The sequence below is a fragment of the Microplitis mediator genome, chromosome 1 (genome assembly GCF_029852145.1).
Source record: "Microplitis mediator isolate UGA2020A chromosome 1, iyMicMedi2.1, whole genome shotgun sequence".
Classification (NCBI taxonomy): domain Eukaryota; kingdom Metazoa; phylum Arthropoda; class Insecta; order Hymenoptera; family Braconidae; genus Microplitis; species Microplitis mediator.
The window spans coordinates 26,159,301-26,186,951 of record NC_079969.1 but is presented as its reverse complement, the minus strand read 5'-3'; the positions used below and the strand labels follow the sequence as shown (position 1 = coordinate 26,186,951).

Sequence of the window (27,651 nt, the reverse complement as noted above, 5' to 3'; positions counted from 1 at the left end):
GATTTTTAATTTTTCTCGTTTCTAATAATTTATTCTTCAATATTCAAATTTACCGCGCAAGTAATGACAGTAATAATCTAGCTCTAGCCAAGCGATGCCATATAGTGAGAGCTAGAGCTAGAGCATTTTCGAATGCACCCTTTTTAGTTTATACTAAAATAAGAAATTAAATCATTTTAATGATCAATTTCTTTTATCACTTAAAGGATCAAAGGAACTTTTATTTGAAATTTAAAAATACAGTAAAATTAGACAGAAATAAAAATTTTATTAATGACGAAAAATGGCGAAATAATTTTTAAGGCATAATAAATTATTTGGAAGACATTTCTTCAATAAACAAAAAAACAATAATAATTTTTTAATAGCGACACAATGATTGAACAAAAACAATTTTTTCAGTATATTTACATATTGCTTGGCCCTACATTGTCAATTTTTATTTTAAACTCAACACAATATTTCTTCATTTTATTACAGTCAATTTTTTTTTTCTTTCTCAATTCAGTGAAAAAATTTACGTCAACTCGGAAAGAGTTGAGGGTTCAGGACAAAGTACTCGATAATCGCCACAACCATGGCAATCATTATGGTGAATGCGCATATGGCGACCACCCACAACCACCACATCTTATTAATCAATTTTTTTTAACAATAATTAACTAGGGTTACTTTAGTTAGAAAAAAAAAATTTTTTAATTTTGATTGTTTTATATCTAGAATAGATAAAAATAATTTTAAATGATAAAGAATCCTTGGAGTATTTTATAAATTCTAGTATCACAATATTGACTTCTCGTCTTCGGGTTCTTTTTTTATTGTTGGATGATTGCACTCCATTAATGCTGGATTCGCAACAGCAATAATATTGTCTCCTCGCGAAGCAATTACCTAAAAAAAAAAAATGATTATTAATTTTTTCACCCACGAAAAAAAATTGGCGCTGCAACAGGACGTAGTCCTGTGGAAGCAGCAGGTCACAATCCTGCTGCAGCAAAAAGATTTTCTGTGGAAGCAACAGGATAAAATTTCTATACGTCTTATAGTGATGAAGAAATTTTTTTTTTTTCAAAATTTGCATTTGTTATGATCCTGAAGTTAGAAGACAATTTAAAATTTTTGAATTTTTTTTCACTAAATCAATTACGAAAAAAAAAAAACTAAAAATATGTTCATGTAGAAATTTTAAAAAACTACAGGTACAATTTTTTCAAATAATTTTTTTTTATAATTTACTGTTTAAAAAAAAATCTAAAAATTATTAGATATCGGCTAACTGCAGTATCATGAAGATAACAGATAATTAATAATTTTCTTATTTTTTTTTTAACCTTCACTTACAAAAACAAAAAAATAAAAAAATGCACTTGGAGAAAATTAAAAAAAACTACAGGTGCAATTTTTCAAAATAAATATTTTTTTTTTTATAATTTATCGTTTGGAAAATAATTTAAAAATTGTTAGATGTCGGCTAACTTCAGTATCATGAATTTGTTTTCTAAACTGAATTTTTTTTCAAAGTCTGAAATCTTATATACTAACAAAAAAATTTAGTACATAAAAATTTCTTATCCTGTTGATTCCACAGGAAAAATCTTGTTGCTACAACATGATTTTGGCCTGTTGTTCCCACGGGACTGTGCCCTGTTGCCGCGCCTATTTTTTTCCGTGCAACAAACAGAAACTTATTTTCAACGCTAATTAGTTAGCTCATTAAATATCAATAACATCAATAATATATTGAACGTCAAAAATTCAGCATGACGTCAGCGATATTATCTACAAATTTTCAAACGTTTCTATTTATAGAAATAAAAATCCGATAACTTAATAATAAAATAAAACAAAAATTTAATTTGATATAAAAGTTACTCACTTTTAAATTAAAATCACTTTCCTTATCAGTATTGTCGGTTTCCAATTCATTAATATCCTGAATAAAATTCAAGTAAAATATATTTTTTTCTAAAGTTAATAATTTAAAAATGAAATAATAAAAACTTACGTGTAAAGATTCATCATTAGAAAAGGAAAACTGGCTGTCAGTGTCGCTGACTTCTTCGATATTCGTAATAAACCCACCGTTGTTACTCTTCTTCCTCCAAACTGGACTGAAACATACTTATCGTTTTAAGTTCATATATTACAATCACCACAAATACCCATACTAATAAATTTACCGACACCAACACTAACTATATTTCAAGAAAACAAAATAAATATTCACCTTGATGAGACATGTCTCCTTAACGTATTGTTGATATCCGACCCGGTACAGCGTAAATCCAACTCGGCCTGGAACAGCGGACTGCTACAGACAGTACAAAGAAAACCCGGTAATCCATCCAACAAGCAGACGTATTTAACGTTAAGCCAAAACGTAAATAAATATTTCAAATACTTCATACAACTACAGGGTGGCCGCAAATAAATTATTTTTAAATTCCCTGATATTTCCCGGTTTTCCAGTAAACTTTTTTACATTTTTCCCTGAATCCGAAATTTTAGTCGTATGGTTTAAATATTAGAAGTTTTTATTATTTTTTATTGTCAATAATTAAATTTTATTCGATTTTTAACTTGAAGGAAAATGGTCGTACAACAAAAACAAAAAAGACAAATTGTAGTATAAAGTGTCTAGTTCTTATTTGGTCTTGAAATTTTTTTTGCACGGTTCTGGAGTAACCAAAAGTTAAATTAATCATCTTATCAAAAAAAATTTATTGAAACTAGACATGATACTAAAGTTAGCAGACGTCTAATAATTTTTGGATTTTTTTTTAGACGATAAATTACAAAAAAAAATATTTGAAAAAATTGCACTTGTAGTTTTTAAAATTTTCTACATGTGCATATTTTTAGTTTTTTTTTTTGTATTTGATTTAGTGAAAAAAAAATCCGAAAATTACTAATTGTCTACTAACTTCAGGATCATTTTTAGGATGAGCGAATTAGGAAAATTTTGTTTTGATGGTTTTCTTAGGATTACTCTAGGACCGCGCATAATAAAAAAAATTCCAAGACCAGATCAGAAAACTAGACACTTGAAGCTACAGTTTGCCTCCTTTGTTTTTGTTGTATGACCGTTTTCCTCCGAGTTACAGCCTGGAGAAAATCTCTTAAAAATTATGATCCTGGTTAGTAGACAATTAAAAATTTTCGGATTTTTTTTTTTTACCAAATCAATTGCAAAAAAAAAAAAATATGCACTTGTAGAAAATTAAAAGTACTATAAGTGCAATTTTTCTAAATTTTTTTTTTTTATAATTTATCGTTTCTGAAAAAATCCAAAAATTACTAGACGTCGGCTAACTTCAGTATCATTAAAAATTTTCAAATTTTTAACCGTCGCAATTAAATTCCCGGATACTTTTCGAAATTTCCTGTGATTTCCATAATATTTCCCAGTTGCATTAAATTCCCTGATAATTCCCGATTTGTGGCCACCCTGAATAATTTATTTATTTATTTATTCTCGAAACTCGAAATTAAAAAAAAAAAAAAATTCCCATGCAACCCATGCACTGTTTAAGTTAATCACCAAACACTCATGCACACGCGAAATTATATTGCTATACTTGACCTTTTTTTCGTAAATTAAACTAGCGTGTGCGTTAGTAGCTCTACGTGTGTTATGCAATTAATTATTATTGCAAATAATTAACGCGTGATATTAATTAATTATTTGTTAGTCCATGCTATCCATTGACGTGTAAATGCTTCTTTTAATTATTATTTATTTTTTTTTTATTTCTGTGGACGTTGCGTGCTAACCTGGGACGTGTCCTCACCCTCAGCATCTGCGTCAAGATGCTGTCGTTTACTTTTGTCAGTCTCTTCGTCGCCATTTTCCCCGCGTCTTGTCATTAAACTACAACATAATTTATTGTTAATCAAAAATTATAATTTACTTTTAAAAAATAACTGAGTAAAGTAAATTACAATTGACTTTTAGAGTAATGATATCCGGAGTCGCGTACGACGCGTCTAGCTAGTGGAAATAATTCGTCACGTCTCGTCAACAGAGCTGGAACAAACCGACAAATTTGTGCAGCAGCTTCATTAACAGATACCTCGTGTAGCGTCAAAGGTTTTTCCGGTTTTCTTTTGCAATCAAATCTCCCATAAATAGCCGCGTATTTTCTTATTTCGTCCATCCTCCTGGGATCGTTGTCCGGCATCGCCATGACTATCTGCTTAAATAAATAAACCAACGAAAAAATTAAAAATTAAAATTAATAAATAAAATAAAATTTAATAATAATTTACCTCGAGATTTTTACAAATTTTTTTCTTAACATTATGGGGCTTAGGGTCTAGCGGTCGCAGATTACACGCAAGTCTTTCAGCTGCGTCAGCAAGACGTTGCACCTGCGAGGGCAATAATGTCGGCGTAACTTGGGTAGGACTTGGTGGTGCACCGCCGCCACCACTTGGACTCGGTGTCGTACCACTTCCGCATGATGACTCGCATGTTCCGACCTTCATAAATTAATTAATTAATTGTCGGCTAATTAGTTAGCGAGTAAAAAAGTATTACTTACTTGGAGGACACCAGGACTGTGGGATCCGGTGTAAGCAAGTGGTGTATTAGGACTCGGACTGTGTCGAAAAGTTGATGCGGCAGGTGCAATGACAGTTACCGGCGTAACAGGACTGACACTTCTACAAGGCAACGGTGTAAGAGGCACGTGGGTTGTTGATGAAAAGGGTGTTGTCGGGCTTGTTTGTGCAAGCGGAAATATTGAGGAATTTGTTTGATGGGTTCGCGGGCTCGCGGCTGCTATTGGTACGCTAGTAGAACTACTTTTAGCTGCCGCGGTGTTTGACGGTACTACTGGAGTTTGAAATAAAGCTGAAAATATTTATTGATTACTTAATTTAATATTCTGTAAACGCACTGTAAAAAAAAACCGGGGTAATTCCAAGTGGTGTAGGTGTTAAAATTGGCGGTGTTAACCCGGGTCAAAAATAAAACTTGATTCAGACTCGCTTCACCTTATTTTCTTTTGAAGTTATCGATTTGCCGACGATTTTTTGATAAGATCTCGACTTTTTCGACTTAAATTTAATTTTTTCCAACTTTTTTAGCTTTTTTGATCTTAGTTTCAACTTATTCGTCTTTACTTTGAGCGCGATAGTCATTCGCATTACTTTTGACTTACTAAACCAAGTCGAAAAAAAGTCATTTATTCTCCTTACTTTCGCCTTAATATATAAAAATTATTTTACCTTAGTTCTGACTTTTTCGACTTATAATTTAAGTCTACATCAAGTCAGTTTCGACTTGATTTAGACTTTTTCGCCTTACATTTTAAGTCGAATAAGTCTAAACCAAGTCAATTTCGACTTGATTTCAACTTTTTCGTCTTAAATCGTGACTAAGTAAGCCAGTTAAGTCTAAACCAAGGCGAAAACTTAATATATTTCATACCTCCGTAAAAAAAGTCGAGTTTGTCTTGTGAAAAACGGCTCCACATTTCGACTTGGTAAACCAAGTCTAAATCAAGTTTTATTTTTGACCCGGGAAATTTCAATACCGAAAGCGGTGTAAATATTCTTTACCGGTGTTAAGATATTTCACTTTGGGAAGGTGTACATATGTGTGTGCATGTGTGCACTCGTGAGTTTGAGTGTGTGTGTGTGTCAAGATATTTTTTGTGTTTTATAAGCTTCCCAAAGTTATTACTCTGAGCGGACGCAGTTTATTCCGCTTAACACTAGTATTTTAACACCGCCGAATTACGCCTCCTACACCGTATGGAGTTAAAATAAGTCCATCTTTAACACCGGTATTTTTACAGTACGTTATTTCAAATGATTTATACTTACAAGGATTAGTTATCCATTCTTGCAAAGCTTTTTGCAGTCTTCTGACATGCAGAGGCTTACTTGCCATGCCGACTAACGCCATTATTTCTAAAAATTCTTCTTCGCCGGCATCACAGAGTTGCTGTACATCATCCCCACCTGTTGATCATTAAACGAATAAAATAATGTAATTATGATAAGCAGCAATTATTAAGTAATTTATGGTGATGTGATGTGATGATAATTACCCATTTCTAAAAGCGTATCATAATATCCTAAAAGAGAAGCGCGTTGCATAACACGGTAAAGTTGGAGCTCGGCTTCATTTTGTGGGACAGATGTCTGGACGACTAAAAATAAATGAACAACTAATTAAATTAATTGGAATTAATTAAAAATAAAAATATATAAACTAATTGTTGACATTGACGAGAAGAGATTTACAAGTATCCTTTCTCCCGTTGATTTATATTACTTTTTACAAAATTCTCATATTAGTAGACCGTGGATTTTATGTATATGTATATATATATATATATGAAGGTGGACAATGACATGTAGAGAAGAGGCTGAAGGAGGCTGAAGAAGAGAAGAAGTAAAAAAGAAAGCTGAAGAAGTTAAGTCGGCATCGGTTAGATTAGAAACGCGGGAGTGCATCAGCATCAGTAGCCTCAGTATCAGCAGTAGAAGCAGCGCGTCGTCGCTCGCATCATCGTCAGATGGAAAAAGTTCTTTGGCTCAACCAGGGTGTCCGACTAGTTTCTTGCAAATTTCGAGGAACTAAAAGAAAAAGCTTGGCCTCTCGGTCCAGTCGGTCTTGCTCTTTGGTTCTTGTTCCTCATCTCCTCATCTTCTCTCATCCTTTCTTATTCTTCGTCCCTTCTTAGCTCTTTACTCTTGTTCTTTATGCTTACGTTGGTCTCCCGCGTGCACACACGTACCGCGTATAAATTAATACCGGCACACGGTCTTATTTGCGCTCGTAGTGGTGCCCTACACTAAAGAAAGATGATGAAGAGGAGGTGGATGAGGTAGATGAGGAGACTCGAAAAAAACTCGCCGACGGTCTTATTACGGCTCGCCCGGTCTCACGCTTGTATACGTCTCTCTTTTTATTTATTCCTTCGCTAAATAATAATCTATATACTTTATTTACTGAGGCCCCGATCGACCGCGAGGGTTGATCCTATGAATTTTCATCTCGACATCTCCATACTTTTTTATTTTTTTATCTTTTCACTTTAATTAGTCCCGTAAATACTCAGCTGACATAAATTACCGTCAATATTTATCAGATAAATTCGTTAATTAATCACCATTAGACTTGATTTAATATATTTAAAATAATTGAATAAATTATAAATTAATATTGTATATATTTATGCATACTACACATTATACAAGAAGAATTTGCAAAAGAATTTAATGTATGCCTTTGTAAATGTTGACGAACGTTCCCATCATCCCATCAGTGCTGGAGAGAGTCTCTCCCCAACGCGTCCTCTTTGTATAAATAATACTTTTTTTTTTTTAAATTTTTTTTTATCGGCTTATTATTTTTATTTTTAAAAATTCATTTCTTGTTCTTGTTCTGTTTAATTCCCGCTTAGATTTGCCATGCGTACCTGCCCGAGCGTCCATAGTTATAATTTACATAACGACTTTTTTGGCGCGATCTGTGCTTTTTATGATGACGAACGTGATGCGAAGCGCCTCTCACATCGACACATACATATATATGTATATATATTTCTTATATGTGTTGTAAGATGACGATGATGCGCGTTTATAGTTCTTTAGTTTAAAACTCAGGCATGCAACAAACTCAACACATAAAAGACACTAAAGACAGAAAAGACATTCAAAGACATCCGCGGAGGGCACGCGGTATGGAAAGGGGAGATATAAAGAAATGAACCCCCGAGAAAACCAGATCGTCTTGAAGAATCTGGCTTTAAAGTTAAGTAAAAATACAAATATATCTCATCAACAATTTTTGTAAAAGAAATTCAATACATTTTACATTCTATACAATTTTTATTAGACCTGACATTGACTCGGGATAAAAGTCCAACAAAATTATACATAGAAATTTAATATCGTTTTTTAAAATTATCGTGTTATTATTTCTTTTTTTTTTTAAACTGAGAGCGGCAAAAAATTTTTTAAACCCATTGTTATTATTATATTGAGCTAGAATAGTAAACTAATTAGGTTCTAATTGAATAATTGTCTAATTTATATGATAAAAAAATGAAGGTAATGAAAAAATGAAGGGAAGAACAAAACGTCTGATGAAAAGAATATTAACGCGTATCCGTGATTCATTAGCAATTTCCGGCGGGAAAGGTTTTATAATAATATTTTTTTATCTTTGGTTTTTAAAATGGTGAAGAAAAATTATGGAAGGAGTGGCTGGACAGGGAGAGAGAGATTAGGTCCTTTTGTCCGATACTTGACGGATAGAATTTAAAATAAAAAGTAAAAAAGTTATAAATACAATAAAAAAAAATTTAAAAAAAAGGAAAAGGACAGAAAAGTATGAGTGGTTGTAGACACAAAAACGGGTCTAGTTTCTTCTTATATTAGAAGAGAAGAAGAGAAGAGTAGAGCGGGCAGGAGTTCGCGCGGCGGTTAGTATTTCGCTTTTTGCGGCTATTGTAATCAAGGAAGGGTTAGCTGAGTTTTTGCAGCCGGGTGCCTCGCCCGCCCGGACACAAAACACCGGGCAGATGGACTCACTCCGCGGCTACTACTCCCCCCGAGCCCAACATATACATGCTCTATGCTCCTCTTCTGTGCCACGTACATTAACTTGTACACACGCGAAACCCACCCCGGTGTGCCTACCGGACTAGTAGACGCTTTTTGCCCTCCTTTGCCTACTATGCTCGATTAAACAAAATGACAATCCAAAAGATACCTCCGAGTTTATAAACTAAAAGACTTTGACGTAATATTTATTATTATTCCCATAATCTACCCCTTCGCGCGCTAAAAATTTAAAATGACGGTTTGAAAATCGTTAGTGGGGTTGCAGTGGGTATGTCTTATTTTTTAGGGCACACCCAAATTCGTACCCTCGAAATGTTACCCAGAACTTTTTTTTTTAAATCTGGGGTGAATTTTTTAACGCACGCCTAGCGAAAAAATGGCGCGGATTTTTTTTGAAATTTACGGCTGATAATTTAACAGAGAAATAGACAAAAATTATTGTTTATTTTTTTTTTTTTTATTGTAAAGAAGAGAAAAATCGTACGGTCGTAATTAATAAAATAAAATAAAAATATTGGGAATAAGATAAAAGATTGACAATTGACATAAAGACAAATCAATCTTTCAGGATACTCTGGATAATGTGGTGACAGGATATGTTGCTGATTTGCTGTCGATTTAAGTAGTATAAAAATAAATAAAACAACACAGGATAAAATAAAATAAAATAAAATAAAACAATTCAACATGAGTAGGCTTTAGTGTATGGATGTATTTCTACAGAGAGTGAATAAGAGGTAGAGAAGTCAGTCAATGCCAAATACAAATGATAAATATAGTGAAGGATGCTGTGATGCTTCGGCAGTTTGTTAAAAGAACGAGTGTATAGTAGTAGAGAAAGAACCCGTCGAAAACTGGTACAACCAGTATATTATTCGATACACGTATCAATTCGAGAGATCTTATCCTAAACGATTGTATCGTCAATTTCATGTTACAATCACTTATATTTTTATTGATTATCAATTTATCAATTTACCATCACCCCAAACTACTTATAATAACTTATTTCTCAATATATACATTTTTTTACATCATTATATCATTCGTCCACTGTTCCCACAATGTGCAGGATAATTAATAAAAAAAATCTATATCATTTGCATAGATCGCGCACAAAAAAGGGAACAAATGCTTTTTTTATTACACCACTTTTTTTTACTATGTACTTTTTTTTGGTCTAATTTTTTTGAAACGACATAATCCAGGAGAGTGATGCGTCAAGGCTCAAGGTATATATATATGTATATATATATATATGAGAAGTCTACCTGTCCCCACATGATGGGAGTGTAAACCCTCGCGTGGACGGTGTCGACCCGAGTTTCCTTCTCTCACTCTCACTTTCCGGCACCCCATTCTAACCCTTTCGCACGTCTCAACACATATATTTACATATATACATATATATAAGTGATGTGGATGTAGATGTGTCTTGTCTTGTATACTCACGGCATAGAAAAGAGAATTGATAAAAAAAATAAAAAAAAAGGATTTTAAAAAAATTGAGAGTGAACTGAGGAAAAAAATTAAACAAAAGGATTGTCGGAAAGACGACCCACCTCTCTCTTTTCTCAGGCTTTTTTTTTATACTTTTTTTATGGACGCTTGTTATTACGTAGTTTTTATTGCAGTAATTATTTTTACTTGAGCTTTGACTTGGGATAAAAATATAAACTTTTTATTTTTTTATTTATTTATTTATTTGTTTATTTGTTTTTTTGTATTTGTAGTGGAGGAAATTTTCGGTGGATTAGTCGCGAAAAATATTTCGAAGTTGTAAAAAAAATATTAACATTCGAAAGTAAGAAAAAATTAATTTATGCGCTTGAGAGACTGTGGGAAATTCGTTGAGTTCTCAGATCGATTTTATGCTTCATTATAATTGTATTATCTCTTTTTATATTCAGCTTTAATTGTTTATTTATAAGGGAAAAAAAATCCCGTGACATTTAATAAATTTTCGAAAAAATTTATAAAGACAAATTAATTTTTATCCTTTAATTTATTTTACTTTTGGGATTTAAAAAATAACTGTGGTAAAGATTAATTACTCTTATGAATAAAATATTAATTTTTTAAATCTCATACATTTTACAATTTAATGGAATTTATAATTTATCAAATATCCCTAATTAATTATATCACTTTTTATTTTAAATTATTCGTAATTTTAATTTCAAATAACAATTAAAATTATCACCATAAATTTATTTAAATTTTTAAATCCTTATTTTAAATTTCTCAGGATTAATTTTTAAAAAAATTTGAATCCATAAATTTGCTGCTCGGATTTTTAAAAAAATTTGAATCCATAAATTTGCCGCTCGGATTTTTAAAAAAATTTGAATTCATAAATTTGCCGCTCGGATTTTTAAAAAAATTTGAATCCGTAAATTTGCCGCTCCAATTTTCAAAAAAATTTGAATCCATAAATTTGCCGCTCCGATTTTTAAAAAAATTTGAATCCATAAATTTTCCGCTCGGATTTTAAAAAAAATTTGAATCCATAAATTTTCCGCTCCGATTTTTAAAAAAATTCGAATCCCTAATTTTGCCACTCCGATTTAAAAAAAAATGTAGCAGGTAAAAAAAAATTTAAGTGTAGCAAAGAGGAGTTCCTTTTAACGAAACACTGAATAACAACGCGATAATAAAGTTTAAGTATATTTAAAAAGTACAAACCTAGTGTACATTAAAATTAAACTCAACATCTCCTCGGTCTGCAACGAGCAGTGATTCCAAGCAAAAATATTAACGACCGGATAAAATCATTATTATTTTCACTAAACCGTGACCGAAATTTTTTCATTCATTTCAACATGTAATTATTCATAAAAAACAAACCCAACAAAAACCAATAGCGTAAGCAAATATTTTAAATCCACAAAAACCCTCGCGTACTGTACCCACATTTTAATTTCATTGCGGGTTTAAAATTATTTGATCGGCTGATTACATTCAAGATAATCAACGCACATCTTTATTGTATATAATAGTTGGTGTAGATACCAAAATAAATATATAGAGACTAGACTGGAGACTAAAGACTGGAGACTAGAAAAAATTATAAAAGAATAGACAAGATAAAGCGCAGCTGCGTGGGCATTCAAATAAAATGAATTATTAAATATTTTAACGACATTTTAATATTTTTATTTTCATGATTAATGATAATAATAATGGGTAAATTTTTTAAGCGGCAACTTTTTTTTTTCTGGAGAAACCGAAAAAAAATGTCTGGAATTTTTTAAGAAATAACGTTTTTTCGTGAATATAAATATTTTTTTTTGTCGTACTCTGGCACAAAACGTCGCCAGAACTCAGCTATGTCATACAAGTAATGTAGCAAAAAAGTAAACTCGCAATAGCCGAGAGCTGGGTAATGCTTACGAAAAAGTGAGCAATTTTTTTGCCAAGTCGTTATAGTTTTTTGTGGATGGTCTAGAAAAGAGTAACCAGAAATAAGTATAAAAAGAGAATGGAGTAAAAAATAACGATAAGAAAAAGTATAAAAGATGATGAAGAGTTTAAGGAGAAGTTGAAGGAGAATAATAACAAAAAAAAATTAAGAACAAGAAGGAGAAGGTGAATGATGCCGAGCTAAAAAACTATTTCGAGTTATTTTATATTAAAGTTTGTTTAAAAAATTTATAGAAACATTTTTTTCCATTTTGTTTGATAGCACAAAGACGATTAAGTCCGAAATAACCGATATATATATGAGGTTTTATGATCTTGACCAGTGGAGAAGTTTCTTACTTGCATCGCATTGGGCTCCGTTTCATTCTCCTTCGTCTTCTTTTCCCGAAAAATTTATGGAGCCAGTTTTTCTTGCCCGTACGGACTCTGTTATTTTTCAATATACACTCACTGGTGCAGTGAGAGCTCGATCATGTAGAATTTAGTATACAACGAGTATATAAGAGACGACGGATATAAAGACAGTGGAGATGGTGAGAGTTTCGTGGACAAGAAATCCATTTTAAACGGTCAATGTGAATGTTGTTTGGTGGCTTACTGAATTCTCTCTTGTCTAAGACAAGGATAAATAAGTTTAAGAACAGTAGGAAGAGCAAGAGCTAAAGAGGATGGATAAAAAATTTAATAAAATAATAAAACCAAGAATAATATGTTGAGAGAAAGAGGTACGATAAGTCCGAGATGTACAGTCTCGGGTTAAGTTCACATTCACGTTCTCGTTCTCGTTCTCGTTCTCATTCTCGGGCTGGCTAGTTAAGTCTCAGTGACAAGTAAATTACTCTGAGTAAATCAGCAACAAATAGCCGTACCATTAAAGACACGCTTTTGTGTGTCTGACCAAAAGACTACTCGATAAATTTATCTTTCATCTCGACACTAATATACCGTCTTTAAAATACCATCATCAATATACTTGTATTATTATTATTTTTTTTTTTACTAATCTCTAAGCAAAAAGACATAACAGTAAATCATAATAAATCATAACAATTTCAGAGAAAAAAAAATTTATAGATTTTGTGTAAAAGAAAATTGAAGTAAAAGACAGAGGCAGCGGATTATATTTATTATTATTTAAAAAATGAATGAAAATACTCACGTGTTCCATTGACGTTTCTGCTGAGTATTTTCGGAAGGCTGGCGTGAGAAGAAACAATTGGCGGACTTGGTAATACCACTGGACTGGAGGAGCTTTGCATAGAAGCTGCGGAAGTCAAAACCGCGGAAGCCGCGATACCCACGCTCGCGGAGGACGTGGTCGCGGTGGTCCCGGTGGAAGCCGGCAAGGAGGGCAGTGAGGGCACAGGTGAGGGCGTCGCGACGCCTCTCGACGGCGTTTCGGTACCACCGGACACCGTGCTACCGGTAGCGCACACTCGCGTCTCCATTTATCATTCACACACGCTCTGGCCACACACCCCCGAGCTAAATTCACATTCACGCAACAAACTTTATTTATTTATATCCTCACGCGTGCAACACACAAGATTCCCATCCACCCGGCAGTAACTGCATTCGTTATTTTTAAACCCACTGACAAACACTAATTTAAATAAATAAACAAACAAATTAACCAAATTTCAAATTCGTGCAAAAATTCAAACAAAAATGCGCACAAAACAAATAAAAAAAAAATATATATATATATATATATATATGTATATATTAATTATTATAATTAATAATTAATAATTAAGTATGAAAGATCTGAGTAAGCGAAGCAATCCGTACGATAGCGTGCTACACATTGTTTGTCGAGCAAAGCAAAGACCGCGAGAGCCCACCGGCACTCGGACTACTCACTCGCCGGTTCTCTTTTTATTTTATTTAATATTTATCTCTTTCTCATTCTCCTTCTCTCTCTCTCTCTCTCTCCTTCCTCTTCTCCTGGCAGAGCCACGCTGCCTTTTTACTTCCCCACTCACACACGAGTAGGGGGTTCTCCTGACCCCTCGACTTGCTCACCGACACGAGCGTACCAGCGAACCCCTTGGCCATACCCGCGCTTGCGATCCCACCCCGTGATCCGCGGATCCCTCCCTCAGCGCCGCGATCCCACCCTGGAGCGCCCAACCAAACGGGAATTCCCTCTACTCCGTTCTGCACACTCCTCGGTATGACCCGCGGTACCGTCGTAACGTCACAGTCACACACACCGACACACATCACACATCACACACCCGTCTCTCCTCAAGTGTGAGCATAAAAACGTACCAGCTCTAAGAACTAGTCCGGCAGAATACAAGTCGCGGGTACGACGCTCCACCCCAGACCTTTTTCATCCTGAAAATAAACCCCCACTTAGCTTTTAAATCGCGACGCCGCCGACCGGTGTGTGTGCGACGGATTGTTAAGGAGTAGGGATGACAAATACTCGGGGCCGAGGGGGTAACGCGTAAAAAAATGCCGCGGCCTCCCCTCTCGGGCGCCCCACCCCGCGAAATCCATGGAGAACTTGGTCGACCCCTTTTGCGAGGACTCTTACACACGTTTACGATTGCCGAGTGTGTCTCACCTATGAGGTGAGGGGTTGTACCGTAATTTTAGCACAACTGAACAGTTGCCACTGCCGGAGTCGGTAGTGGTACCAGTAGTACCAGCAGTAGTAGTAGAAGGGATACTTAAACATGAAACAATTTTTTACAATTGTTCTTTATATCTTGCACTGTAGCTAAATTCTATAATGTTTTCTTATTCGTTTTTACTTTATTTTTAAATTATTTTTTCGCCCTCGATTTCTTTTGAGAGTAAGCTTGTGTGCTATCGCGAATGTGGGTGGTTTTTTTGCTAAAAAGTTATCAGCTGCGGAAGCTCGATCGTCCGCCGTCGTCGTCCTCCACTTTTCACCCCCGCGGGCAAGCTTTTATCAATCTTATTTTAACCGTAACCTCGCTCGAGTTTGTGCTTTGCTTCTATTCTAGTCGTTACTTTTATTTTTTTTTATTAATCCTTTTTTAGGTAATTTTTTGCCGCGCTGGATAAAAGCCCGCGAGGCCGCGCAAGTTATTGGACGGACAAAACCCGATGTTTTTTTTCTTTATTTTTTTTTTTTACTGAGTCTACGTGAGTAGACGCCGAGATGGGGAAAATAATTTTTGTCAAGTAACGGCTAAAAGCTTTTTATTTTTTTTATTTATTATTATTATTGATATTAATTTTTTTTTAAATTAAATATAAGGGGTAAATTCATTCTACTGTATAGTATTTAATTTTTTTAAATAACCGCGATCGGGCTTTATCGCTTCGACTGATGCGTTCACACGGACTCTGCTCATTATAACATTAGATCTTTTAGTTAAAAAAAAAAATAATAAATAAAGAAAAAGAAAAAATTGCACCGCTGAGAGATTAGTGAAGGGGAGAGCGGGCGCGGAGTAAGGGGAGAAGGGAGACAAAAGGAGTAGAGTGTGTCGAGTATGCAAATTATCGAGAGCTCTGAGAATTTAAAAGATGAAACGAGGGATGCCACCAGAAGGTGGATTGTTTTTTATCGTAGTCCTTTGAGTTTGCCAGAAGGATGTGGTGATAAAAAAAACCACGTGAGCCCTTTTGCCTTATGGGAATTGTCAGATCCGAGCCGCTATACCCGAGGGAGCTATTCGGAATTTGTATTGATACAAAAAATCATTTCGTTAATTAAAAAATATATAATAATATTTTACAGTTCCCCCCCCCACTTTGTAAAAATATTCAATTACTTTCAATTGTAATGATCGTATTAAAATTTTGATAATTAACTAAAAAAAGAGTTTAAGCATTAATTGAAAAAAGAACAATTTCGCCGAGGCATCCCGAGTCGAAATATTAGACGTAAATTGAACATTCTTAACGTTTTAAACGTAAATTGAACGTTTTTAACGTTTTGAACGTTTTTAACGTTTTGAATATAGATTGGAGTATCATAAATTGAAAACATATTTATCATAAGACTAAAACCTATTTATACTTACAATAAGAAAACATAAGCATACCAAAAAATTTTTTTCATCGATTTTGTACTCCTGGATTATAATCACCTCAATTCCCTGAAATTTTGTCGTCCGCTTTTCTGGCTCTTAAATAGAGAATTCGTATTTTGAAAAAAAAATTTTTTCAGTTTCATACTTCTACCTTTAACACTATATATGTATATATCTGTTCATATATTATGATATCAAGGTGATGAAAATTGTGATTACAAATATTGAAATAAATTAATTGATGTTATCATTAAACTATAATCATAACTCATGAAATTACTAATTTTTTATGAACCAAAATACAAAAAAAACGTTCAATTTACGTTTAAAACGTTAAGAACGTTCAACTTACGTCTAATAGTTCGACTCGGGATAGATTTCAAAAAAATTATTTACAGTTGACATCAATTACGAGTTTAACGAAATTTGAAAAATAAATTTTAGTAGAATCTTCACGTCAACATTACAATTTTAAACGTCAAATATTTTAGGCTGAAGTTTATTAACCAAATTTCGTTCAACTCCTAATTCATAAAAACTGTGAGTAATTTTTTATAAAATCTATATCTCGGCGAAATTGAAACTGCAATTTTTTTAAATTAATTAATAAAATTTTGTTACTCATGACAGTTTAAGGTCATTGAATATTTTTAAAAAGTGGGAGGTACTGACTCAGAATGCCCTTATTTGAAAAAAGGACAACGCAGTTACAATTTCGTGGAGACATAGATTTTTTGAAAAAGTATTTACAGTTGACATCAATAAGGAATTAATCAAAATTTGTTGAATAAATTTTAGCCTACTAAATTTGAAAATCGACATGAAGATTTTACTGAAATTTATTCAACAAATTTCGATCAATACCTAATCGATATCAATTATAAATATTTTTTTTTAAATCGATGTCTAAGTGGGGAGGGGGGGAGGGGGCACTATCTGAAAATGGTCTTAACTCAAGGATTAAATTATAAACCACTGGTTATTTTTATAAAATTAATCATTTAATTCAGCAAATAGAAATACAAAAAATTAAGTTTATTTTTTTTAAACTATTTAAACATGATTAGTCTTTAAATACAAGTAATACTTTCATCTGGCCGGACAATATTTATTATCATCACTGTTTGTTAATTGTTATTGTTATTAATTATTAGCAAGTACACTTTTTTATTGTCTAGTTAAAAATAATCGGACGATTTTCTGATTTACTTTATTCGTTGTCGCTAAAAAAAAGTCACTAGTATTCGTAAAAACTTAAGTCTAAAAATTTTAAAATTCTATACAAAATGAATTATAAAAAAAATCCGCCGTCGCTGTACACTAAATAGTTTAAAAATAAAAAACACACACACACTTACAAAAATTCCTTAACATCAATATATATATAAATATATGTTTTATTTTAAAATTTGACAATAAAGCATTCATTTAAATACCGTTTTATTTTTTAACATCAATTTAAATACTCAGTCAATTACTATAATAATTAGTAAAATTTAATTACATACGTATTAGATTACGTATTAACTGTTTTGATTATGCAGTAATTTTTTTTTTTTTTTTAAATATTAAAATAAAAAAAATGGGCAAAAATTAAACGCATCCGTATTCATACCAAATGGAATTACCGACTTTTGAGTTGCCGTCTTTGTTGACGGGTATCGTTGTGTCTGTAATTTCGTCATTTTGTCCTGAATTTTCGGGCACGATCGTATTTTTTGGTTCATTTATAACAGCTGATATTTTATTGTAAATTAAAAATGGTCTTGATTCAGGAGGTCGTACTTCTGTTCTTGATGTTTCTAAATTACTGGGACCCTCAGTGTCGTGAGCTGGTATTGGCAAGCTGTCGGCTAATTTTGACTCGTTCTAAACAAATAAATTACTTTATTACTTAAATAATTAACTAACAATTTAACAGATTATTATTTATTGACGCGTTAAATTTATCAGCTTGCGTATTGATTATCTCCTGACGTTGGTACAAAATTTTTAAAAATTATTTTCGGTAAGCCCGCGGTTACTGCAGCAGCCCTGATAGCCACACTCTAAATACAATTGCTCAGCAAGTTCTGCAGTGAAGTCTCTAGGGCTAACTTAAGCCTGGGCCGTACTAAACGAATTTTTGAATTTTACTTTTCTTTTAAGACTGCCGACTCTTAACGACAAGTTTCTGACAAGCCTTGGCTGAATAATACTTGCGTGCAAGTTGATGCAAATCTACGGCCGTCATCTGAATGTAATTTGAAAGAAGAACTTGCCGTCAATTTTAAGTGAAACTTTGAATCAACTTAACGTCATTGTCTGACAGAAACACTTGTAGTCAAATTGAGTTCAAGTTACAGACAATTTACTGTCAACTCACCTCTAACCTGCAACTGTTTGCTTTTAAGTTGCCTTCAGAATACGGCTGTAGCTTGAAGTTAACTTACGGTTAAGGTGGCTATCAGGGCAGCGGTTACTGGAGCCGTGGGCACAAACTGATAAATTATACGCGCGAAAATAAATTTATTTAAAAAACTTACAGTTAGTGAAGAAGTTGGGGACGGAAAGTCATCGGTATAATAAACAGTTCTACGTGTACCAGGATGTCCTAATGACAAAGAATCGTTATCAAATCCAGTTGGATCTTCAAAAAAAATAATAAATTAATAATTTATAAAAGATTTTTTAATTAAAAAAAAATAATAAATACCTAGAGATGCTCGACGCTCATCGACGCTGATGTCAGAATCATTTCCCCCCGACTCAGACTCATAGATTTTGCTGTCTTGTCTCGAATCTTCGGTCCACGATTGTCTGTTCTTGTGCAAGAGTTCGGAGCCCGCTTTTCTTACTCTCTTGACCAAATTAGCACCGAATCGTTTCTTTTTGGTGGAGCAGCTCTGCTTGTTGCGGTAGTACTCCATTATTTTTTCCTCCAACTTCTCTTTCTGTCTCGACAGATGATTCACTTGATCGCGGTAGACTTTCTCCTCCATGTGGTAGTGCTCTTTGTCCTCAAGCGAGTGGGTCAGCAGATCTTGATACTGGTTCAGCAGCATGCTGACGTGATCCATCAGCGAGCGCCGGTTGTTGTCCAGTCCGGAGTTCATCTGCGCGAGCATCTCGCACCGCTGGTTCAGTTTGCTGTTCTGCAGCTCCATGTTTGAATAGGACTCGTCTTTGATACTCAACTCGCCTTGGAGCTCCGTCAGCTTCAAACTCAACCTATTGCTCTCTATTTTATTCTTCTTGTAATCTTCCTGCAGACTACGATAGTCTATTTTTAGTTTCTCCATCGCCGAGTACAGATTTCTAAAGTCATCTTTAAGTTTCGAGTGTTCGCCGCGCAAATTATTCAAACTCTTGATATGGGTCGCGGAGGCTTCCTGCTCAGCCATCAAATTCTTATTCTTCGACTCGAGTCTCTCACAAGTTTCCTTCCAAGTTCTTTCTTTAGTTTTTATGTCTCTCAAATTTGTTTTCAAATTGTCCCGCTCCAGGACCAAATTTTCGTACTCGTTATTCAACTGCTCGTGCAACGACTGCAGTGTCACCTGGTCATGGAGCAGCTGCTGATGAGTTCTCTGCTGCAATTCTCGATCCTTGAGCAATTCTTCTTTCTCAGCAACCAGCTGAGAGTTTGCCAACTGCAGCGCAGTGCACTGAGCATTCAGCGACGAATTCTTCGATGTCAAAGTTGTCACCGAGACCTGAAGCTTCGCTTGTTCCTCCAGCAAGTTCTCAGCAGTGCCCTCGCTGGTCATCAACTTCATGCCCGCACTCTCCAACTCTTTCCTCAGGGACTCGATCATCTCCAGGTGTTCTTTCAGCGGCTTCATCTCCTCGTCCTCGCGGTCTTTGCTCACCGGAACGTCCGCGTTATTTTTCAAACTCTCGTTGATCAGTTTATTGACATGCACAGCAACTTCCGGTAAACTAATCAGCTTCTCAGCGACATTTTCCGCAGACAGTGACAGCAAAATATCGACAGTAAGCCCCAATTTATCTAAAGCCGCGTGGATTTGCTGGGTATTCATTTTCTCGGCTATCAAATTTGACTCCAAAGTCTCGAGAGTTTCTTTATCGATTGCCGCGCGTGCGTCCAATTCTTTACTCGACCGTTCGATCTCTTGCAGCCTAGTGATCTGAGAGTTCGAATTATCAATCTCACGTTCCAACTCCTGAATCTTTTTCTCCAAAACCTCAATAGTATTCGTAGACTTGTCAATCGCCACGTCTTTCTCCTCGATGGCTTCGCGGTACTTATGAACATCCCGCAGCGCAGCGTCTTTGTCTTTTTCCAAGGCCAGTATCTTGGCCTCAAGATCATTACACTTAACCTCAGTGTCTTTTAATTTCTTCTCCACATTTCGATACTCATCTAGCTTCTGATTAGCAGACTCCAGGGAGCGATCAAGCTCGTCAGCGCGTCTCTGCACACTTTCAAGCAGCGACTGCACGCGTTGCTTCTCTTTGACGACCGTCTCATAATTATTTTCCATCTCCACAATCTTGGTATGCTGGGTCTGATAGTCCTGCTGCTGACGTTCGAAAGACATCCGCTGATTTTTCAAAGTGTTTTGCAATTTTTTGTTCTCCTCCAGCGCTTGCTTGCACACCGACTCCAAATCGGCGTTTTGCTGGGCGAGACGTTCGTTGTTGTCAGTGAGGGAGTCGATTTTCAAAGACAGTTTTTTCTTTTCCTTCTCGAGCTCCAAGAGCCGGGAAGAAGACTCGTGGAATGAATTTTCTTTAAACGAGTCGACTAAAGCACTCAGTCGGCGATTCTCCAGCTCTAATTTCAACGCCCTCGTCTGCGCATTATTGGTCAGCTGCTCAGACAACCGGTTATCAGACACTGACTCCTCAGACTCGCTGACTGAAGCACGAGCGGCTTCATCATCAGCAGCTTTTTTTAATTTATGCAGCTGACTATTTTCCTCCTGCAATTCCTGGTACTTTTCTTTCTCAGCAGCGCGCTCCAGTACCATGTCATTAATCAGCTGCTTATATTTTATGATTTCCGACTCCAATTCAAAAGCTTTCTCAGCCCGTCTCTTCTGAATATTCAACTGGTCTTCCAGCATCTCGCGATTCTCCATCAGCATCCGGTTGTCTTCTCTCAGCTCCTCTACCCTGATCTTATAAAAATCAATATCCGATATTTTTTCCTGATAACGCAGCACCTGGGCCTCCAACTTATCAACTCGCTCGGCTTTCTGCATCATGGCATCCAGCTCATCGCGATAACTTTTGACAGCTCGTGCCTCGTGCATCAGTTCCTGGTTCTCCTGCTTCAACTTGGCGACAGTCATCTTCATATGCTCGAGCTCTTCCTTGCACTCAGCAAGAGCTTCAGTTTTTTCCTCCAGCTCGTGCCTCTGTTTCCGGATCTTGGACTTCCAGTCAGCCAACTCCACCGCATAGTGATGGTTCTCCTGATCCGACTTGACCGCGTTTGCTTGCTGACTTTTCGCAGCATCATCTTGACTAGGCGAGCCCGCGGCTCCCGATAGATCTCCCGCCGTCACCGACTTCCACTTGCTCTGATAAAAATCCCGCTCATGCAACAATTGCTTTATTAATTTAAATACTTCGGATACATTGTCCATGGTGTCTTGATTTACGACAATCTCCGGCATTTCCGTGACATTTTTAATGCACTCGGCTATTTCCAGCTGAATTATCTCGGGAAGCGAACGGATTTTAGTTATAAAATCCTTCTTATTTGGACACTGGACCGCACAGCCGAGCAATAACTGGAGCAGCAAGTGGATTTCGGGTACATGTAGCTCTGGCTCTTTGCCTAATTTAACAGGATCTGGTAATTTTACCACCAAGTAACCCAACTCTTCTTCGTAAAACTGACGGATGTTGCCGATTATCATTTCTAAATTTTTAATCCGTACTGACGGATTACTGTAACTCGGTATCACTCCATCATGCAGCGGCTCTGGGTCACTGTAATTTTAAATTTAAAAATAAAAAATAAATAAATAATTTAATCAACAAATTAATCAAATTAATTGATACTTACATTTGTAAAAAAACGTTATGCAAAAGCATACCGTCAACTAAATCATTATAATTAGCAAGTGCGTCTGGATCTTCAAGGCAGCTAACAAACTGCAATTAAAAATAATTAATTAATTAAATAGAAATGAAAGTAAATAAATAATTTAAATAATTACCCAGGTGACAAGTGGTCCAGATAAAAAATCATCAATTTCCGAAGACGCCATTTTTCAATCGTTTTTTAAAATAATTTAATATTTATTATTTTTAATTACAACCCACCATCGCGCCACTAATTAATCGGACTAATTAATAGCAAACATTTTGTTTATAATTTATGGGATTTTGTAAAATGACAGCTCGGGACTTTGCTCAATTTTTTTTTTACCAGTTTTTTAGTTTTTTTTTTTAAGAAAACGGAGTAGATTTAAAAGTTTGAAAATAACAATAATATTAATTTATTTTAAATAATCGATAGCGATTGGTGTGATTTGTTTGACTTGTGAGTAATTAGTGGGCAATAGTGTTGAGGTAATGAGTAACGAAGATATAAATTAAAGATAACGAAAACAAATAAACATTCAAAACTAATTAATTCAGCGTCACAATAATCAGATTCACTGGTTACCAGTACATACTTTTACTTACTATACTATACACCACATGAGCACATTATTTTAAGTCTGTGATAATGTAATTAATGTGTAAGTACTAAAATTTACTCACAAAGTACTCTACTGTAATTACATAAATTATTTTTTATACACATTTCTATCAGGTACTTGTCATATATTTACTAAGCACTAGATGTCACTTGAGGTTTCTTCTTTTCGTGAGAAAATTTATTTTAGTAATCAATTTTGGAAAAATTTTAATTATTATCAGTACTAATAATCATTGAAAAATTTTTTTATTTATTTATAAATTTTTTTTATGGTAATTTTTGAATTTTTTTATGACTCTGAAGTTCGCCGCCGTCTGATAAGTTTTGAATTTTTTCAAAAATTGCACCGATAGTTTTTTAAATTTTCTACATGTGCAATTTTTTTTTTTTCAATTAAATTGTGGAAAAAAAAATTCAAAAATTGGTAATTGTCTGCTAACTTCAGTATCATTTTTTTATAACACTGAAGTTCGCCGCCGTTTGATAATTTTTGAATTTTTTTAAATATGACAGATTATAAAAAAAAAAAAAAAGTATTTAAAAAATTGCACTTATAGTTTTTTAAATTCTCTACATGTACATTTTTTTTTTTTTTTTTTTTTTTTTTTCAATCAAATTGTGAAAAAAAAAATCCAAAAATTGGTAAAATTGTCCGCTAACTTCAGTATCACAGTTAACTGACGCCTAATAAATTTTTGATTTTTTTAAAAATGATAAATTTAAAAAAAAAAAATTTTTTAAATAAATTCCACTTATAATTTTTTAAATTTTCTACATGTGCATACTTTTAGTTTTTTTTTTTGCAATTGATTTGTGGAAAAAAAATTCCAAAAATTATTAGGCGGCTAACTTCAGGGTCATTTTTATTTAGTTGGTAAGGAAGAAATTTTTTTGACTCGTGTCAGTAATTTTTCTCATCTACAATTTATGTATTTCATGTCCGCCTAAAAGTACAACAAGAGCAAGAAAAACGTGTGCAGTGTGGAGTAATTAAGTAGTTTATTATATAAATTAAAAAAGAAATAAAATGCGTATTGAGGCGTGTTATTTTTGTTCATCGCGAATTTATCCAGGACATGGGATACAATTCGTAAGAAATGATTGCAAGGTAATTTTATTTATTTTATTTTGGCCACGTGACTGATTACTTTTAGGTTATAATCAATAACTAATAGATAAATACTCTATAATTAATAGTAAATTAATATTTCAATCGTCATAAATTTATGAGTGAATGTATCAGACATCAGACAATTCATAAATTATAAATAAATAAATTAAAATAATGAAATTTAAAAAAATGCGCATACGAGTCTTGCATTTATTTAAATGCACATTTTTAAATTTTTACTCTACTCAGATTTTATCAATTTTTTCAAAAATTCAAAAAATTCCCACCTGTCAGCAACATTCGCACTCATAAATTGATGGTCTGCTGAATATTTAAAAATTTGAATATTGCGGGAAAAAAAAATTAAATTTAAAATTTAAATTACAGATATTCAAATTTTGTCGATCAAAATGTCACGCAGCATTCAAAAAACGCAAGAACCCACGTAGAACAAGATGGACAAAAGCATACAGAAAGACAGTCGGGAAAGAACTGGCTGTCGACCCGTCATTCGAATTCGAAAAACGCCGCAACGTACCCGTTAAGTACAACCGCGAGATGTGGTCGAAGGTAATCACGGGAATGAAGAAGATCGAGGAGATCAGACAGAAGCGCACCAACACCCACATCATGCAGCGGCTACGAAAGGGCCGCGAGTTGGAGCAGGACCGCGACATCAAGGAAGTCAAGCGCGACTTGCATCTCGTCCGGTCACCTGCTGCTGGACTCAAAGAGAAACAGAAGCTCGAGCAGGCCCAGAAAGATCAAGAGAAGATGGACCAGTCTGAAAGCGAAGAAGAACCGGAAGCAATCGCAATTGAAAATTAAATTAAATAAATATTTATTTATAGATTTAATTAAATTTTTTATTAACAAGTTTATATTTTTAGTTAATTTACTTTTCTTTTGTATTTTGTAAATAAATAACCAATTAAATATTTAAATTTCCCGCCATTATTTCTATTCCGTTTGAATTTTAGTTTTTAACCTACAAAATTACTCAGGAAAGTCTTTGGACGAACCGGTACGTGGTCTAGTTTTTGTAATAATTAAATTAAATTCAAATCCAGAAACTGCTAAAAAAATTTACTCAGTAATTAATTACCAAGTACTTAATTTGAAATTAATTAAAAAATAGAAAGTGGTAAATAAATAAAATGTTTTTAATTTTTTTTGTGTTGATTGTCATCGCGATAATTTTGTGGCTGGTAAAAGAATTACTGTACCCTAGCCAACGAAAAAATATTGAAGGCAAACATGTCGTGGTAAGAAATAATTATTTATTTATAATGAATATATTATTTGTATGACAATTATTTTTATAAATAAAATAGATAACTGGGGGTTCGAGTGGCATTGGCAAGGCCGCAGCCATTTTAGCCGCAAAAAAGGGCGCGCACGTGACGATAATCGCGCGAGATGTTCAAAAACTGGAGGCTGCTCGCAACGAGATATTGAACGTGTGCAGAAATAGGGACACGCAGCGAATCGAGTACTTGCCGTTGGACATAACCGAGGATTATGAAGCCATTGAGAAGTCTCTGCTGGATATCGAGAAGACAATGGGACCCATCTACATGCTGGTTAATTGCGCGGGCACGGCCATTTGCGGTAAAATTGAGGACACGACAATAGACAACCTCAAGTGGATGATTAATTTGAATTTAATGGGTACTTATTACTGTACTAAAGCCGTTATTCCTCGTATGAAAAGTGCCAAGGACGGTATCATCGTGATAACGTCATCTCAAGCTGCGCTTCTAGGTAAAAAAATTTGTCAGTAAATCGAATCCTTACTCCGACTTTTAGTAAAATATGAAACTTTATTTTTTTATTTTAAAAAATTAGGAATATTTGGATACTCCGCATACTGCAGCTCGAAATTCGCCCTCCGGGGATTGGCCGAGAGCTTGGCGATGGAAGTAAATCCCCACAATGTGTCAGTAACTTTGTGCCTGCCGCCAGATACCGACACCCCGGGATTCGCCATCGAGGAACTCTCGAAACCTCTTGAAACAAAACTCATATCCGAGTCAGCGGGTTTGGTTTCCCCGGAAGTCGTCGCCAAGCAACTGATCGCGGATGCCTGCGCGGGTAAATTTTTCTCCACCGTCGGATTCGAGGGCTTTATACTGACGACCCTCTCCGCTGGGATGTCACCCGTCTCCTCAATCGCCGAGCTCTTTGTTCAGTTTTTAACGATGGGGTTACTGAGGATCGTCGGAGCTTTTTACTTGTTCTCGTTCCAGAGGATCATCAAAAATTGCATTAATGTCCGCGATAAAAATAAAAAGTCCGAATGATTTTATTCAAGTCGCTGTATAATAAATTTATTTTTTATCAGCTTCGAGTTTTATACTGCAAATTAAAATTATAATTAAGTGATTAAGGGATTTATTAATTAAATTAATTACTCGTTTATTTTTTTGGTATTTATTTATTTATTTTTTTATAATTTTTTTTGTTTTATTTTTATTTATACCAACTATAAAATAAATCGATGAAGAGGATAATGACAAAATAATAAAACGCTTTGGCTTACGTTAGTTTAAGTATTCCCGTAAGTTTTTTTTTTTTTTTTTTTTTTTTCATATAATGTTTATAAGCAATGATTTCTTACACACATATCAGAAGTTGTTCGTATCTTCATATTATTAATTAATAATTATTATTTTAATTCTATGAATTTTTTTTAAAATTATTAATTCCCGCGAAAAATATAAAAAAAATAAATCAATAAAAAAAAATATAAAATATATGTATATATATATTTATAAATATAAATATTAATAAATAAATAACATTTATCTCTCGCTTATTACAAAACCCTCAAAGTAAATTTAAAAAAAAATTAATAACTTTACTTTGAGCATTTTTTAAAAAATAAAACCATTACAATTCACAGGCCCGTACGCTAAAAAAAAAATTAATTACCATTGAGATAAAAAAAAATAATTAGTCACGCTTATTGTATTGCATGCCAACGAATTACATTTTAAAACGCATGATTAACATTTCGTTCATTGTTTTCATTCTCTCCATTTTCTCTCCCATCTGTACTTTAGTCATTAGTAATTAATCATTACAATTATTTATTATTATTATTAATATTAATATTAATTATAATCATTGTTATTTTAATTATTCCTCAGCGCATCATTTCGCGGATTCGATAATGAGACTAAAAATCTCGGTTTCAAAATCCGCGAGACGAGGCCTTTTCTTCGAGGCTCGTAAATTTATTTTTAAATCAATTAATTAATTTTTATTCATTAATTAATCAATCAATTAAGTAATAACTTATTTGTTTCTCATTCGCTCGCTCGACAAGGCTTCCAAGTATTTTAATTATTTATTCTCATTAGTGTTTTTTACTTTATAATTAAAACTTTTCGTCGAACGTTCGAATCAGGATTACGAGTGTCCGTACTCATAAATTTATTTTTTTAAATAAAACGATTTTTTCAAATCGTTTTTTTTTTTATTTTAAAACGTAACATTTGGACAAACGTTTTTTATTTACTGTATATTTTTTTATAACTGTTACATGTGTAAACACTTTACCTCGAAGTATCGCAAATTTTATTTATTTATTTATTTATTATTTATTATTAATATTATTATTAATTAATGGTATTAATTATTAATCTGCATTACGGGGATACACCCTGAAGAAGCAATAACACTTCCATGGACATATTCAACATATTTTCGAATAAAAATACGAAAATATGTCGAAATAATTTAAAAAAAAAAAAAAAATTATATTTAAATTTTTTACCGCGAAAACATATTTATGAATTCGGATTTTAAAACTCGTAATTAATTTAAAAATATTAATATTAATA

At 33.7% G+C, this 27,651-nt stretch overlaps 4 protein-coding genes across 14 annotated transcripts; 2 read left to right on the top strand and 2 right to left on the bottom strand.

Annotated features, from left to right (window-relative positions):
- Positions 1-254: 254 nt before the first annotated feature.
- Positions 255-14,332, bottom strand: LOC130663424 (NGFI-A-binding protein homolog). 9 transcript variants are annotated; one of them, XM_057462659.1, is made up of 11 exons: positions 13,169-14,327; positions 6,060-6,161; positions 5,833-5,970; positions 4,545-4,855; positions 4,270-4,482; positions 3,943-4,196; positions 3,775-3,871; positions 2,228-2,311; positions 2,006-2,121; positions 1,877-1,933; positions 255-891 (listed from the first exon to the last, which is right to left on the bottom strand). In XM_057462659.1, the coding sequence occupies exons 1-10, from the start codon at positions 13,455-13,457 to the stop codon at positions 1,879-1,881; spliced, it is 1,659 nt and encodes a 552-aa protein (XP_057318642.1). In that variant the 5' UTR covers positions 13,458-14,327; the 3' UTR covers positions 255-891; positions 1,877-1,878. The 9 variants fall into 9 exon arrangements, 5 of the variants coding, with proteins under 5 accessions (XP_057318642.1, XP_057318661.1, XP_057318651.1 ...); XM_057462678.1 differs by having other exon boundaries at positions 2,006-2,106; XM_057462668.1 differs by having other exon boundaries at positions 2,228-2,308.
- A 2,686-nt stretch (positions 14,333-17,018) lies between these two features.
- LOC130663407 (girdin) lies at positions 17,019-22,812 on the bottom strand. 3 transcript variants are annotated; one of them, XM_057462619.1, is made up of 5 exons: positions 22,205-22,812; positions 22,051-22,139; positions 18,724-21,974; positions 18,554-18,621; positions 17,019-17,897 (listed from the first exon to the last, which is right to left on the bottom strand). In XM_057462619.1, exons 1-5 carry the CDS (start codon positions 22,253-22,255, stop codon positions 17,622-17,624), a joined length of 3,735 nt encoding a protein of 1,244 aa, XP_057318602.1. In that variant the 5' UTR covers positions 22,256-22,812; the 3' UTR covers positions 17,019-17,621. The 3 variants fall into 3 exon arrangements, with proteins under 3 accessions (XP_057318602.1, XP_057318596.1, XP_057318610.1); XM_057462613.1 differs by having other exon boundaries at positions 17,020-17,897; positions 18,554-18,657; positions 22,205-22,808; XM_057462627.1 differs by having other exon boundaries at positions 17,775-17,913; positions 18,554-18,657; positions 22,205-22,811.
- An 810-nt stretch (positions 22,813-23,622) lies between these two features.
- LOC130665452 (probable ribosome biogenesis protein RLP24) lies at positions 23,623-24,747 on the top strand. The gene is made up of 2 exons (XM_057465854.1): positions 23,623-23,800; positions 24,191-24,747. Exons 1-2 carry the CDS (start codon positions 23,720-23,722, stop codon positions 24,629-24,631), a joined length of 522 nt encoding a protein of 173 aa, XP_057321837.1. The 5' UTR covers positions 23,623-23,719; the 3' UTR covers positions 24,632-24,747.
- Positions 24,748-24,812: 65 nt separating this feature from the next.
- LOC130665437 (3-ketodihydrosphingosine reductase) lies at positions 24,813-26,192 on the top strand. Its single transcript, XM_057465828.1, has 3 exons — positions 24,813-25,068; positions 25,138-25,567; positions 25,652-26,192. The coding sequence occupies exons 1-3, from the start codon at positions 24,961-24,963 to the stop codon at positions 26,104-26,106; spliced, it is 993 nt and encodes a 330-aa protein (XP_057321811.1). The 5' UTR covers positions 24,813-24,960; the 3' UTR covers positions 26,107-26,192.
- Positions 26,193-27,651: the final 1,459 nt, after the last annotated feature.